The sequence below is a fragment of the Pleurodeles waltl genome, chromosome 2_1 (assembly GCF_031143425.1).
Source record: "Pleurodeles waltl isolate 20211129_DDA chromosome 2_1, aPleWal1.hap1.20221129, whole genome shotgun sequence".
Classification (NCBI taxonomy): domain Eukaryota; kingdom Metazoa; phylum Chordata; class Amphibia; order Caudata; family Salamandridae; genus Pleurodeles; species Pleurodeles waltl.
In genome coordinates this window covers 165,695,690-165,711,388 of record NC_090438.1, presented here as the reverse complement: position 1 = coordinate 165,711,388, position 15,699 = coordinate 165,695,690, and the positions used below count along the sequence as shown (strand labels likewise).

The 15,699-nt window shown below is 47.8% G+C and overlaps 1 protein-coding gene across 2 annotated transcripts in view; it reads right to left on the bottom strand.

The window, feature by feature from the left end:
- The window catches only part of THOC2 (THO complex subunit 2), a 900,323-nt gene that overhangs the window by 422,283 nt on the left and 462,341 nt on the right, over positions 1-15,699 (bottom strand). For both annotated transcript variants that reach the window (XM_069211944.1, XM_069211952.1), the window contains exon 23: positions 5,622-5,897. In XM_069211944.1, the coding sequence (XP_069068045.1) occupies positions 5,622-5,897 (276 nt within the window). The remainder of the gene's footprint in view (positions 1-5,621; positions 5,898-15,699) is intronic.

The following is a 15,699-nucleotide window of genomic DNA, read 5'->3' as shown; positions in this document are numbered from 1 at the left end:
TCAAAGCAAACCAGTGGCTTGGGGAGCCTACCTCTCCCCAAGCCAGTCACACTTATTTCCAAAGGGAGAGGGTGGTACCTCCCTCTCCCAAAGGAAATCATTTGATCTGTCTTCCTGGGCCTGATCAGCTCAAGCAGCAGGAGAGCAGAAACCTGTCTGAGGGGTGACAGCAGCTGGGTTGCCCAAGAAACCCTGAAAGACCGGTGGTAGCAATGCTCGGGGTCCTCTAAGGAGCCCCCAGAATGCATGGAATCATGCTTCCAATACTTGCAATAGTATTGGGTTATATTTCTGACATGTTTGATACTAAACATGCCCAGGTTTGGCATTAATATTAACTGGCACCCAGTTCACGCAGAGTGCCCAGGTGTAAGGAAATGGCTCCCTGTAGCAGTTACCCCCCACTTTTTGCCTGATATTGATGCTGACTTGACTGAGAAGTGTGCTGGGACCCTGCTAACCAGGCCCCAGCACCAGTGTTCTTTCACCTAAAATGTACCATTGTTTCCACAATTGGTACACAAATAAGTCCCTTGTAAATGGTACCAGTGGTACAAAGGGCCCTGTGACTAGGGAAAGTCCCTAAGGGATGCAGCATATGTTGTGCCACCCTAAGGGACCCCTCACCTAACACATGCACACTGCCATTGCAGATTGTGTGTGTTGATGGGGAGAAAAAGGCAAAGTCGACATGGCATCCCCCTCAGGATGCCATGCACACAAAATGCTGCCTGTGGCATAGGTAAGTCACCCCTCTAGCAGGCGTTACAGCCCTAAGGCAGGGTGCACTATACCACAGGTGAGGGCACAGCTGCATGAGCAATATGCCCCTACAGTGTCTATTCTTAGACATTCTAAGTACAGTGTGGACATATTAAATACATGGTCTGGGAGTTTGTCAAAAAACGAACTCTACAGCTCCTTAATGGCTACACTGAATACTGGGAAGTTTGGTATCAAACTTCTCAGAATTATCAACCCACACTGATGCCAGTGTTGGATTTATTTAAAAAATGCACACAGAGGGCATCTTAGAGATGCCCCCTGTATTTTACCCGATTGTTCAGTGCAGGACTGACTGGTCTGTGCCAGCCTGCTGCTGAGAGACAAGTTTCTGACCCCATGTGGTGAGGGCCTTTGTGCTCTCTGAGGACAGAAACAAAAGCCTGCTCTGGGTGGAGGTGCTTCACACCTCCCCCCTGCAGGAACTGTAACACCTAGCAGTGAGCCTCAAAGGCTCAGGCTTCGTGTTACAATGCCCCAGGGCACTCCAGCTAATGGAGATGCCTGCCCCCTGGACAGAGCCCCCACTTTTAGCGGCAAGACCAGAGGAGATAATGAGAAAAACAAGGAGGAGTCACTGGCCAGTCAGGACAACCCCTAAGGTGTCCTGAGCTGAGGTGACTGACTTTTAGAAATCTTCCATCTTGCAGATGGAGGATTACCCCAATACGATTAGGGATGTGCCCCCCCTCCCCTCAGGGAGGAGGCACAAAGAGGGTGTAGCCACCCTCAGGGCTAGTAGCCATTGGCTACTAACCCCCCAGACCTAAACACACCCCTAAATTTAGTATTTAGGGGCCCCCAGAACCAAGCAAGATAGATTCCTGCATCCTAAGACGAAGAAAGACTGCTGACCTGAAGCCCTGCAAAGACGACGGAGACACCAACTGCTTTGGCCCCAGCCCTACCGGCCTGTCTCCCCACTTCGAGAAAAACTGCAACGGTGACGCAGCCCTCATGGTCCAGCGACCTCTGAAGCCTCAGAGGACTACCCTGCATCTAAAAGGACCAAGAACTCCTGAGGACAGCGGCCCTGTTCCAAAGAAACCAAACCTTGCAACAAAGAAACAACTTTAAAAGGACTCCACCTTTCCCGCCGGAAGAGTGAGGCTTTCCACTCTGCACCTGACGCCCCCTGCTCGACCTGCGGAGAACCAACACTACAGGGAGGACTCCACGGCGACTGCGAACCCGTGAGTAGCCAGAGTTGACCCCCCTGAGCCCCCACAGCGACGCCTGCAGAGGGAATCCAGAGGCTCCCCCCTGACCGCGACTGACTGCTTCAATGAACCAGACGCCTGGTAAAGACACTGCACCCGCAGCCCCCAGGACCTGAAGGATCCGACCTCCAGTGCAGGAGCGACCCCCAGGTGGCCCTCTCCCTTGCCCAGGTGGTGGCTACCCTGAGGAGCCCCCCCCCTTGCCTGCCTGCTTCGCTGAAGAGACCCCTGGGTCTCCCATTGAAACCTATTGTAAACAAGATGCCTGTTTGCACACTGCACCCGGCCGCTCCTGTGCCGCAGAGGGTCTACTTTCTGTGCTGACTTGCGCCCCCCCCCCCCCCCCCCCCCGGTGCCCTACAAAACCCCCCTGGTCTGCCCTCCGAAGTCGCAGGTACTTACCTGCTGGCAGACTGGAACCGGGGCACCCCCTTCTCCATTGAAGTCTATGCGTTTTGGGCACCACTTTGACCTCTGCAACTGACTGGCCCTGAGCTGCTGGTGGGGTAACTTTGGGGTTGCCCTGAACCCTCACGGTGGGCTACTTGGACCCACCTTTGAACCCTTTAGGTGGTTTACTTACCTTCAAAACTAAAAAAAACTTACCTCCCCAGGAACTGTTGAAATTTGCACTAAGTGTCTAGTTTTAAAATAGCTTATTGCTATATACCTTTCATTTAAAGTATGTGTAAGGAAATGCCTCCTTGGCATGGTTACCCCCTGCCTTTTTGCCTTTGCTGATGCCAAGTTATGATTTGAAAGTGTGCTGAGGCCTGCTAACCAGGCCCCAACACCAGTGTTCTTTCCCTAACCTGTACCTTTGTTTCCACAACTGGCACACCCTGGCATCCAGGTAAGTTCCTTGTAACTGGTACCCCTGGTACCAAGGGCCCTGATGCCAGGGAAGGTCTCTAAGGGCTGCAGCATGTCTTATGCCACCCTGGGGACCCCTCACTCAGCACAGACACACTGCTTGCCAGCTTGTGTGTGCTGGTGGGGAGAAAATGACTAAGTTGACATGGCACTCCCCTCAGGGTGCCATGCCAACCTCACACTGACTATGGCATAGATCAGTCACCCCTCTAGCAGGCCTTACAGCCCTAAGGCAGGGTGCACTATACCATAGGTGAGGGCATAGGTGCATGAGCACTATGCCCCTACAGTGTCTAAGCAAAACCTTAGACATTGTAAGTTGAGGGTAGCCATAAGATTATATGGTCTGGGAGTCTATCAAACACGAACTCCACAGCACCATAATGGCTACACTGAAAACTGGGAAGTTTGGTATCAAACTTCTCAGCACAATAAATGCACACTGATGCCAGTGTACATTTTATTGTGAAATACACCCCAGAGGGCATCTTAGAGAAGCCCCTGAAAACATACCCGACTTCCAGTGTGGGCTGACTAGTTTTACCAGCCTGCGACACATCAGACATGTTGCTGGCCACATGGGGAGAGTGCCTTTGTCACTCTGTGGCTTGTAAAGCCTGTACTGGGTGGAGGTGTTTCTCATCTCCCCCTGAAGGAACTATAACACCTGGGAGTGAGCCTCAAAGGCTCAACCCCTTTGTTCAGCACCCCAGGGCACTCCAGCTAGTGGAGATGCCCGCCCCCTCCCGCCACGGCCCCACTTTTGGCGGCAAGGCCGGAGGAGATAATGAGAAAAACAAGGACGAGTCACTGGATAGTCAGGACAGCCCCTAAGGTGTCCTGAGCTGAGGTGACTCTGACTTTTAGAAATCATCCATCTTCCAATCTCAAGATGGAGGATTTCTAAAGCCAGGGGTCACCTCAACTCAGGGCACCTTAGGGGAAGTCCTGACTGGTGGGTGACAACTCCTTGTTTTTCTCATGATCTCCTCTGGACTTGCCGACAAAAGTGGGGGCTGTGTGCAGAGGGGTGGGCATCTCCACTAGCTTGGATGCCCTGGGATTCTGTAACAAAAGGCATGAGCCTTTGAGGCTCACCACCAGGTGTTACAGTTCCTGCAGGGGGAGGTGAGAAGCACCTCCACCCAGTGCAGGCTTTGTTTCTGTCCTCAGAGAGGAGAAAGGCTCTCACCCCAGGGGGAGTGGGGACAGAAACTCGTCTCAGTGGCAGGCTGGCACAGGCCAGTTAGTCCTGCATTGAAGGATTGGGTAAAATACAGGGGGCATCTTCTAAGATGCCCTCTGTGTGCATTTTGTAATAAATCCAACACTGGCATCAATGTGGGTTTATTATTCTGAGAAGTTTGATACCAAACTTCCTAGTATTCAGTGTAGCCATTATGGAGCTGTGGAGTTCGTTTTCATAAACTCTTAGACCATATACTTAATATGGCCACACTGTGCTTACAATGTCTAAGAATAGATTCAACACAGTAGAGGCATATTGCTCATGCAGCTATGCCCTCACCTGTGGTATAGTGCACCCTGCCTTAGGGCTGTAAGGCCTGCTAGAGGGGTGACTTACCTATGCCACAGGCAGTATTTTGTTGGTATGGCATCCTGCGGGGGATGTCATGTTGACTTTGCCTTTTTCTTCCCACAAACACACAATCTGCAATGGCAGTGTGCATGTGTTAGGTGAGGGGTCCCTCAGGGTGGCACAACACATGCTGCAACCCTTAGGGACCTTCCCTGGTCACAGGGCCCTTGGTACCACTGGTACCTTTTACAAGGGACTTATCTGGGTGCCAGAGGTGTGCCAATTGTGGAAACAATGATACATTTTTTGTGAAAGGACACTGTTGCTGGAGCCTGGTTAGCAGGGTCCTAGCACACTTCTCAGTCAAGTCAGCATTAATATCAGGCAAAAAGTGGGGTGGGATGGGGGGGGGGGGGGGGGTTTAACTGAAACAGGGAGCCATTTTCCTACAAAAGGGGAAAATGTATTTATCTGTAACAAACGTACAAGATAAGCAACTGGTTAGAGGCTCATTATAAACCTAACATGTTATGTTCTAGTGATATTGAACGGGATACATTTCACTCACAGATTGTTACAGGAAACTGACCTCGCAAACGCTTTTTAAGGTGAAAATATCTAATAAAAACAGGGAGTAATTAGCTGACAATATGCGAAATAGAATTCCGAAATTACCTATAGAATAGCAGTCTTTGCCGTTCTCATAAGAAGAGTTTCAAGAGAAATAATCCTAGCTGTGGGGTTTTAAACTTAACTGACCACAAGTGCACAACATCCGATCTGTAAGCACATTCTAGCAACGTACATTTCTCAATCACCATTTTATGATGTTCACTGGTTGGTCACTGAGAAAACTTCTCTTCTTTTAATCTCAAATGGCTAACCTTAACTATAGTTCAATAGTATGCTTTATGATATGTACAAATGTAATATCGGCAGAGAGCACAATTACTATCTTGATTCCAAACATGAATTTCTATCTCCCTTGAGTTGTGTGGGTCTGAGAAATACTATTAACAGTGCAAAAGTGTTGATCTGCAGTTAAAGCAAAATGTGTTAATCATATGTTAACCCTAATTAAAACCATTTGGATATCAGATACTTCAAATCCAGCATACATTACAATACACAGAACTCCAACTTAAAGCCTGAATCCTTAGCACAAGTAAATTAACATATGTTTATATTATTTCTGAATGACATACCATTTCCATGTTGTCATCAATGGCTTTCATTTGAATTTTTAACTTATTCACTTCTCGGTCATAGCTTTTTTGAGGAACAGCAAGGTCATACATCGTCAATGACCAGAACGTTGCATAGAACTGAGGACTGATATCATCCCAAACTTTAGGCAGATGTAAAGAGACCACAGCTTCATGAACTGGAGACATTACCAAATCACATGATGTGATGTACTTGTGAACCTTCTGCTGCTGTTTGTTACCCTTCTCAGCTTTTTTGAGTTCATCGTATTTAGACTGTAAAGTTAAAAATACATAGTTATTTAGATGTTGCATGTTTGAGATCAATAAGTTCTATTCACAACTAAAAGGATAAGTTACTTACCTGTAAATCCTAGTTTTCTTCCAGGGGTATCCTCATTAAAGTCATAAACATTGAATATTCCCACCCCGTGCGGGGATCCCGGAGCATATATAAAATACACACATGTATAAGTATGAAATATACAAGAAAAATACTGTATTTTCTTAGTAGAAAATTTTCACACCAGATTCATGTATACATGTGCATAACAGCAATGCAGACTATACTGATAAACAGGCTAAAATGCTTTATTTCTATGGATTTTTTTTTATTTTTTTAAAACACTCTCTTATAACATTACAAGAAAAAACTTTCAAAGCCCCATAGCTGGGCCCAGGAAAAGAAGCACTAGCAACATCTGTGAAACAAGAGAAAAAATTACATTGAAAACAATAGAGCATTATTAGCTAATAGGCTGCATGCAGGTTAATACAGCAGAACCACAAAATTTGGCACCGTGCCTTTAAGATCCTGAGCACCTCCAGTATCCCACCATGCCTCAGGGGTGAAGGAGAGGTGACAGTTGGTTCACAGTTAGGTCAGTACTTTTTTACGGTGACAACGCATCCTACATATTAGATAGATGGTCTGTGCTGCATTTCTAGGAGACTTACGTCCGGGAAGGAGGGTGGGTTGTTTATGACTTTGATGAGGATACCCCTGGAAGAGAACTAGGATTTACAGGTAAGTAACATATCCTTCTCTTCCAGGGGATCCTCATCAATAGTCATAAACATTGAATAGATTAGCAAGCCCATCCCTTATCTCTGCGGACTGTCTAATAGAAATGCAGGAAAAAGACATACACTATGCAAACAAATTTCTCAGAGACGCCTGCCCAACTTGAGCGTCCGCTCTGGCATCTGAGTCCAAACAGTAGTGCCTAGTAAATGTATGTACAGATTTCCATGTAGCAGCCTTTCAGATTTCAGAGATTGGAACATTATTAAGGAGGGCAGCAGTAGCCGCTTTTCCTCTTGTCGAATGAGCCTTAGGCCTAGCCAATAACTGTTTGTTAGCCAATTGATATGCAGTAACAATACATGAAACTATCCATCTAAATATTGTTTGTTTTGAGGCTGCATCGCCTGCTCTCATGTGTCCGTAATTTACAAACAGGTGGTGAGATCGTCTAATCAATTTGGTCTTATCCAGGTAGAATTTTAGTACTCTTTTCAAATCCAGGGAGTGCAATGCTTTCTCCACTGGAGTACCCGGATTGGGGAAAAAAGTTGGTAGTGATATAGTCCGATTGATGTGAAAATCCAACACCACCTTCGGTAAGAATGATGGATGAGTTCTTAGAACGACTATTTTCATGGAAAACCGTGTACGGTTCCTTGGAGGACAAAGCCTGAATCTCACTGACCCTCTTCGCCGAAGTAATGGCTACAAGAAAAGCGGTCTTCCACGTAAGATGTTGTAAAGAAGCTTTGTGGATAGGCTCAAAAGGAGGGCCCATGAGTCTAGATAATACTATGTTCAGTTCCCCTGGAGGTGAGGGTTTTCGAATGGGTGGAAAAACCTTCTTCAAACCTTCTACGAAATCCTTGACCACTGGCATAGTAAAGAAGGATTCCTGAGAAGGTGACTTACGATACACTGTAATGGCAGATAAATGTACCTTAATAGATGACACTTGCTGACCCGATTTCGCCAGATGGAGCAGGTAAGACAATATGACCTCCTCCTGCGCCAGAATAGGATTCAGACCCTGCTGACAACAACCATATGTAGAATCTCTTCCACTTTAACGCGTAAGAGCGCTGCGTGGAAGGCCTTCTGGACTCCTTTAAGATGTTCATGCATTCCTGCGAGAGCCCTAGATGCCCATACTGCAGGAATTCAGGAGCCATGCAGTCAAGCTCAGAGAGGGAAGGTTGGGGTGAAGAATCTTGCCTCCCAGCCTGCAAAGGAGATCCGGTCTGCACGGCAGCCTATTGTGCGGTTGTTCTGATAGGTTGGGGAGATCCATGTACCAGAACTGACGAGGCCATTGCGGGGCTATGAGAATTATTCTGGTGTTGGATCTGTAGAGTTTGTTTATCACCGCTGGTATGAGGGGAATCGGTGGAAAGGCGTAGAGAAATATCAATGACCAGTCGTTCAACAGGGCATTCCCTCGAGACCCCGGACAGTAGAACCTGGACGCGAAGTCTGGGCATTTCTTGTTTACCTCGTCTGCGAACAGATCTAACTGAGGCTGACCCCATTGAACGAAGATGTCTTCGACGTCATCGTCGTGAAGAACCCAATCATGGGCGTCCTCGAGGGTTCTGATTAGGAAGTCCGCCTCCACGTTTTGCTGCCCTGGGAGGTGAATTGCTGTAAGAGACATTTCCCTTGCTATGAGCCAATGCCAAATGGCCTGAGATTCCCAAGACAGGGGCCGAGATCTCGTCCCTTCTTGCTTGTTCAGATAATACATTGTCGTCGTATTGTTCGTCTGCACCAGGAGAGACTTTTCCCTGAATTGCAAATGACTCGAGAGCCAGATGAACCGCTCTGAGCTCCAGCAGGTTGATATGGTACAACCTCTCTGTTGGACCACAAGCCCTGAGCTTGAAGTGAATTCAGATGAGCGCCCCAGCCCTGAAGCGATGCATCCTTTAACCAAGTGTCGGACAGGATTGGCTGACGAAAAGGAACTCCTACTGACAGGTGATGTCTGCGCATCCACCATCGTAATGATTGCCGCGCTCCTACTGGAAGAAGTACTCTGTCCTCCCAGTGGCCTGTGTGTTGATTCCAGTTTTCCTCCAGAGCCTCCTGAAGAGACCTCATATGCAATCTGGCGTTTGGGACAATGAAAATTCAAGAGGCCATGGAACCCAACAGAGATGTCACCTAACGGGCCGTAGGCGCGGGGGAACTCAGAAGGTCTTGACACTTTCTCCTTATTGATAACAGTCGTTCCTCCGAAGGATACACTCTTTCGAGCTCTGTATGCAGTATCGCTCCCACGTAGTGGAGGGTTTGTGTTGGGATGAGGGTGGGCTTTTGGAAGTTGACCTGCAGACCTACAGATCGGAAAACACTGAGCACAATGTCCAGATGGTTTTTTGCCTGTTCCGGAGAGGAGGCTTTCAGTAGCCAGTCGTCTAGGTATGCATAAATGACGATTTTCTGCTTCCTTAAATGCGCCGCTACTGTTGCTACACACTTGGAGAATGCACGAGGGGCAGATTTTAGGCCGAAAGGAAGCACCTTGAACTGATAGTGTTGGGAGGCTATCACAAATCGTAGGAATTTCCGATGCTTGGGAATGCTCGGGATATGAAAATACGCATCTTGCAGATGTATGGAGCACATCCAGTCTCCTCAATGCAGTTGAGGGAAGATCTGGTGAATAGCCAGCATCCTGAACTTTTGTTTCTTTATGTATTTGTTCAGCAGCCTCAAGTCTAGAATCAGTCTGAAAACTCCTTCCCGACCCTTCTTTGCTACTAGAAAATAGCGGGAGTACACCCGCTTTCCTCTTTGTGCGACTGGAACCTTTTCTATCGCCTTTTTCTGTAACAGAGCATGAACCTCTTTGTGTAATAAGCTCATGTGAGCAGGTCTGGATTTGGTTGGTGGCAAGTGAGGAGGAGGTTGCCAGAAAAGAAGAGTATCCACTCTCTGTAATGTTCAGCACCCATTTGGCTTTTGTTATGCCATGCCACTCGTGAATGAACGCTGTGATACATCCCCCAACCGGAGTGGTGTACGGTATTAAGGGAAGCCAATCCTCATTGTTTTGCAGGGGCTTTGGGGGTAGACTGCTGAGGTCTGCTCGACCCTCGGTCTCTTGTGGCTTTGCGAGACTTGAAGAGGGGACGCCCTTGTTTCTGCTGTGGTCTCTGGGACCAATGAGGGGCTTGAAACCTCTGTTGGAACGGGCACCTGTCGTAAGGCCTATACCTTGCCTGAAGTCTTTCCTCCTCTCGAGGCCCACTGCCCTCATGGTGTCAACCTCCGCCTTTGCCACTGGTACTGAGGTTGTTCGACTGAAGGGCACTGGGTTGTTAGTGGCAGTGCTTTTTCCCCAGAACACGGTAAACTAATCTTTTGGTGTTCAACTGGCACACACTTTAGAACCCCTGTAAGTTCCTAGTAAATGATACCCTGGGTACCTAGGGCATGGGTCCCTAAGGGCTGCAGCATATTGAAAATGTCACTTACCCAGTGTACATCTGTTCGTGGCATTAGTCGCTGCAGATTCACATGTTTGGCACAGTCCGCTGCCTGGTGTTGGGCTCGGAGTATTACAAGTTGTTTTTCTTCGAAGAAGTCTTTTTGGTCATGGGACCGAAGGACTCCTCCCTCTTTGGCTCCATTGCGCATGGGCGTCGACTCCATCTTAGATTGTTTTCCCCGCAGAGGGTGAGGATGGAGTTGTTTGGTATAAATAGTGCCCATGCAATGGAGTGAATATGTATGTATGATAAGAGTTTCTAATAATTATTTACAAATGTTCAGATGTTTAAGGTTTATGATCTACTTCTAAACGGCTACAGGCTTCCCGGGGAGGTGGGAGGGTACATGTGAATCTGCAGCGACTAATGCCACGAACAGATGTACACTGGGTAAGTGACATTTTCAGTTCGATGGCATATGTTGCTGCAGATACACATGTTTGGCATAGACTATAAAGCAGTTACCTCCCCTAAAAGCGGTGGTTTAGCCTGTAGGAGTTGAAGTAGTTTGGAATAATGTTCTTAGTACAGCTTGGCCCACTGTAGCTTGTTGTGCATTTAGTACGTCTACACAGTAGTGTTTAGTAAACGTATGAGGCGTAGACCAGGTTGCAGCCTTACATATTTCGCTCATAGGAATGTTTCCTAGAAAGGCCATTGTAGCACCTTTCTTTCTGGTTGAGTGTGCCTTTGGTGTAATAGGCAATTCTCTTTTGGCTTTAAGATAGCATGTTTGAATGCATCTGACTATCCATCTAGCAATGCCTTGTTTAGAGATTGGATTTCCTATGTGTGGTTTTTGAAAAGCTATGAACAGTTGTTTTGTTTTCCTGATTAGCTTTGTTCTGTCAATGTAATACATTAGTGCTCTTTTGATGTCTAGGTAAGGGAACACATGTATCTGTTGTCTCCTGATGTGTGCTGCTACTACTGCTAGACATTTTGTGAACACTCTTGGTGCAGTTGTTATTCCGAATGGCAACACCTTGAATTGGTAATGTATTCCTTTGAATACAAACCGTAGGTACTTTCTGTGAGAAGGGTGTATTGGTATATGAAAGTACGCATCCTTTAGGTCTAATGTGGTCATGTAATCTTGCTGTTTGAGCAGTGGAATGATGTCTTGTAGTGTGACCATGTGAAAATGGTCCGATATGATGTAGGTATTTAGTGTCCTGAGATCTAATATTGGTCTCAATGTTTCGTCTCTTTTTGGAATTAGAAAGTACAGGGAGTAAACTCCTGTGTTTTTTTGTTGTACTGGTACTAATTCTATTGCATCCTTTTGCAGTAGTGCTTGAACTTCTAGTCCTAAAAGTTCTAAATGATGTTGTGACATTTTGCGTGTTTTGGGGGGGATGTTTGGTGGGAAGTTGTGGAATTCTATGCAATAGCCATGTTGGATTATTGCTAATACCCAATTGTCTGTTGTAATCTGTTGCCAAGATTGGTAGAATTGGCTTAGTCTTCCCCCCACTGGTGTTCAGTGAAGGGGTTGCGTGACTTGAAAGTCACTGTTTAGGTGGAGGTGTTTTTGGAGTTTGGAATCTTCCCCTACTCCTTGGGAATTGACCCCCCCGATATCCCCTGAAACCACCCCTTTGGAAGGAACCCTGATATGGTGTGGTTCTTGATTGTTGGCTGGTGGTGTCTGTGGGTTGGCCACGAAACCCCCCTCTAAATGGAGTTTTTCTGAAAGAGCCTCTGCTCTGCGGGGAGTAGAGTGCGCCCATGGCTTTGGCCGTGTCTGTGTCCTTTTTAAGTTTTTCAATGGCTGTATCCACTTCCGAGCCAAACAGTTGTTTCTCGTTGAAGGGCATATTAAGGACAGCCTGCTGGATTTCAGGTTTGAAGCCTGAAGTGCGTAGCCAAGCGTGTCTCCTTATGGTGACAGCAGTGTTGACTGTTCTTGCTGCAGTATCGGCTGCGTCTAGTGAAGAGCGGATTTGATTGTTTGAGATCGTTTGTCCCTCTTCCACTATTTGCTGCGCCCTTTTTTGGTATTCCTGGGGAAGATGGTCTACGAGAAGTTGCATCTCGTCCCAGTGTGCGCGGTCATATCTGGCCAGCAGCGCTTGTGAATTTGCGATGCGCCACTGGTTGGCTGCCTGTGACGCCACTCTTTTCCCTGCCGCGTCAAATTTTCGGCTTTCTTTGTCCGGAGATGGGGCGTCGCCAGATGTATGTGAATTTGCTCTTTTGCGAGCTGCCCCTACTACCACAGAGTCGGGTGGTAACTGCGAAGTAATAAACACTGGGTCTGTGGGTGGTGGTTTGTATTTCTTATCCACCCTTGGGGTGATGGCTCTTGATTTTACGGGCTCCTCAAAAATTTGTTTTGCGTGCCGTAACATCCCTGGTAGCATTGGGAGACATTGATATTGGCTATGTGTAGCCGAGAGGGTGTTAAATAAGAAATCATCCTCTATAGGATCGGAATGCAGTTGGACATTGTGGAAGTCTGCAGCCCTAGCCACCAGTTGCGAGTATGAGGTACTGTCCTCTGGCGGTGACGGCTTTGTGGGGTATGACTCGGGATCATTGTCCGGCACTGGGGTGTCATACAGGTCCCAAGCGTCTTGATCCTGATCGTCATGACTTATGGTAGTTTGCGCTGGTGAGTGCATTTGTGGCGGTGTTTGTGCCGGCGATGCCTGTGGAGGAGAGGGCGGAGGCGTGACTTTTTTAACCACTTTGGCTTGTGGTTGTGTGTCATCCTTTGGAAGTCCAATCTTTCTTTTCCTCATGATTGGGGGAAGGGTTGATATCTTCCCTGTATCTTGCTGGATGCACAGTCTCTTTTGTGTGTAGTCCGATTCTACACTTTGGAGCTCTTGTCCAAATTTGTGCATCTGGCCACTTAGTCCTTGTTCCTCTGAGTAGGATGAAGGTGTGGTATTTTTCGGCGCCGAGAGAGAATCTTTTTTCGGTTTCGGCACCGACAGAATTTTTGTTCCTTTCGGCATGGATTCTCGGTGCCGATGTTTTTCGGTGCCGGTATCTTGTTTTTGTCTCTCGGAGCCGCTTTCTCGGCTCCGAGGTTGCTCCATGGCGGTCCCTCGACCGGAGTCGGGTGTCATCGCTATGGGCGTGCCCTTTTTCGGCCCCTTCGACGGGTCGCCTGATTTATGGGTCGAGCCATGGCCTGTTGGCAGTGGCGTCCCCTGGGCTTTCGGTTTGTCGATGGATTTACTTTTCGACGTCTTACTCACAGTTTGTTGCTGTTGTTCGACGTCGGAGTCTCCGGATTCTGATTCCGGAACCGAGAATGTTTCCTCTTCGTCGTCGAAACGTTGTTTTGTCGACGTGGACGCCATTTGGTGACGCCTGGCTCTTCGGTCCCGGAGTGTTTTTCTGGACCGGAAGGCTCGACAGGCTTCACAGGTATCCTCCTTGTGCTCGGGGGACAAGCACAAGTTACAGACCAAGTGCTGATCTGTATAAGGATACTTACTGTGACATTTTGGGCAGAAACGAAACGGGGTCCGTTCCATCGGCTTCGATGTCGCACGCGGTCGGGCCGACCAGGCCCCGATGGGGGATCGAAACTGCCCCAAAGTCTTCCGATGATCGGTGTCGATGTACCTAACTATCCCGATACCGAACGGAACAATACCGACGCTTTCTTCCGAGATTCTGACTAACTTTCCGAACCGAAACACGGAGCGAAAAGGAATACGTCCGAACCCGACAGCGGAAAAAAACAATCTAAGATGGAGTCGACGCCCATGCGCAATGGAGCCAAGGAGGGAGGAGTCCTTCGGTCCCATGACCAAAAAGACTTCTTCGAAGAAAAACAACTTGTAATACTCCGAGCCCAACACCAGGCAGCGGACTGTGCCAAACATGTGAATCTGCAGCAACATATGCCATCGAACATTATGCTACCATAGGGGATCCCCATACCAATTGCATGCAGACTGCCATAGCAAGCTGCATGGCATAGTGCAAACCATGTCTGAAAACAAGACGGCGCACACTTTGTGTAATGACAGTCACTGCAAATAAAATATATACATGTCACCACTACAGCACAACTTTGAGCACTACGGCATGGTGCATTATTTTTTATTTGAGGACGCCTCTGCATGAGCATCTTAAGGGACGTACTGGAAACTGGTCATGACGAGTTTAGCAGCTACATAATGGCTTCAAAGAAACCTATGGTGTTTGGTATCTAAAATCTCATCTTAAGAAACCTATACTGATGCCAGTATTGGATTTATTATGGCATGCACCCAGAGGGCACCTCAGAGGTCCCCAGTGAAACCTACTAGTCTTCGAGTGTATTGGCTGACTGGTATCAACCAGCCTGTCACCAGACAAGTTACTGACCCCCTGGAGTGAGAGCCCGGCTTCCCACAGGTCACAAACAATGCTTGCTCTGGAGGAAGGTGTTATCACCTCTTCCAGCAGGATGGCTAGTAAAATCAGCATGTCTGGGCTGGAGGCTTCAAAGCTTTTGCCACCCTTTGATATGAGACCCTGGCCTCGACCAGAACTGGAGAGTGCCACCCTCTGCCCTGAGGCCCCTGTGGCACCAGGACAGGTGGGAACTTCGCTAAACAGTAGACGTGTTGAACCACCAGACTAGCCATAATCCCCTAAGGAGAGCTGCCTGATGTGCTACAATAAGGAAGGGTTCCACCATCTTCTTGTTGGTGGAACTAGGAACAGGATTATGTTCACTCCCCCAGGAACTGGCCGTATAGGGGGTGTAGTAACCCCAGGAGTAAGTAGTCCATTTGCTACTACTCTACCCTCCCCTTAAAGTCCTCAAATTAAGCAATTAAGTGCCCTCCTTACAACAGGGACTTAGATTCGTATGACTACAAAAATAAGTAGCACAAACAAGAGCAGACTGTGGACTGACTGTGAACTTTGACACCAAACGCTGCATACTTGCTCCTGTTCAGAGAACAAAGACCTCAATCAGCCTGCAGCTGTGCATCCTCTAAAAACCTTGGAGGTCTGCCATTACATTACCACCCATGCAGTATCTTCCTTGGAGTGGATTAGACACTTCCCTGCACCATCCGTGACTGCACAGTTTCCCCGTTTTGCTTACCATCAGGTCAACCAAGGGAGCAAGTGCCCCTTTTTGACATGGTCACTGTAGTAAAGTGCCTCTTTTGACATGGTCACACTCCCAATTTTTGCCTGGATTCTGATGTGATTTTTACTGTTAGTGCACTGGGTATCTGCTAACCAGGTCCCCAGTGCAAGATCTTTCCCCAAAACTGCACAGTTGTTTTGCACAATTGGCAAACTCTTTAGCAGCACTTTAAGTCCCACGTAAATGGTACCCCTGGTACGTAGGGACAGGGGAACTAAGGAAAGTCTGAGGGCTGCTGCACCAATTGTGCCATCCTCAGGAAACCCTCACTAAACTCACACAAGTGCTGCCATTGCAGACTGAGTGTGCTGGTTCAGGCTAAATTAAAAGCACGACCTGTCACACACCCCTGTGTGCCAGGTCACAAACAGTGCATGTGCCATGTTAAGTCACCCCTAAGGCAGGGTGCATCCAGGCACATGTGAGGGCATATATGCATGA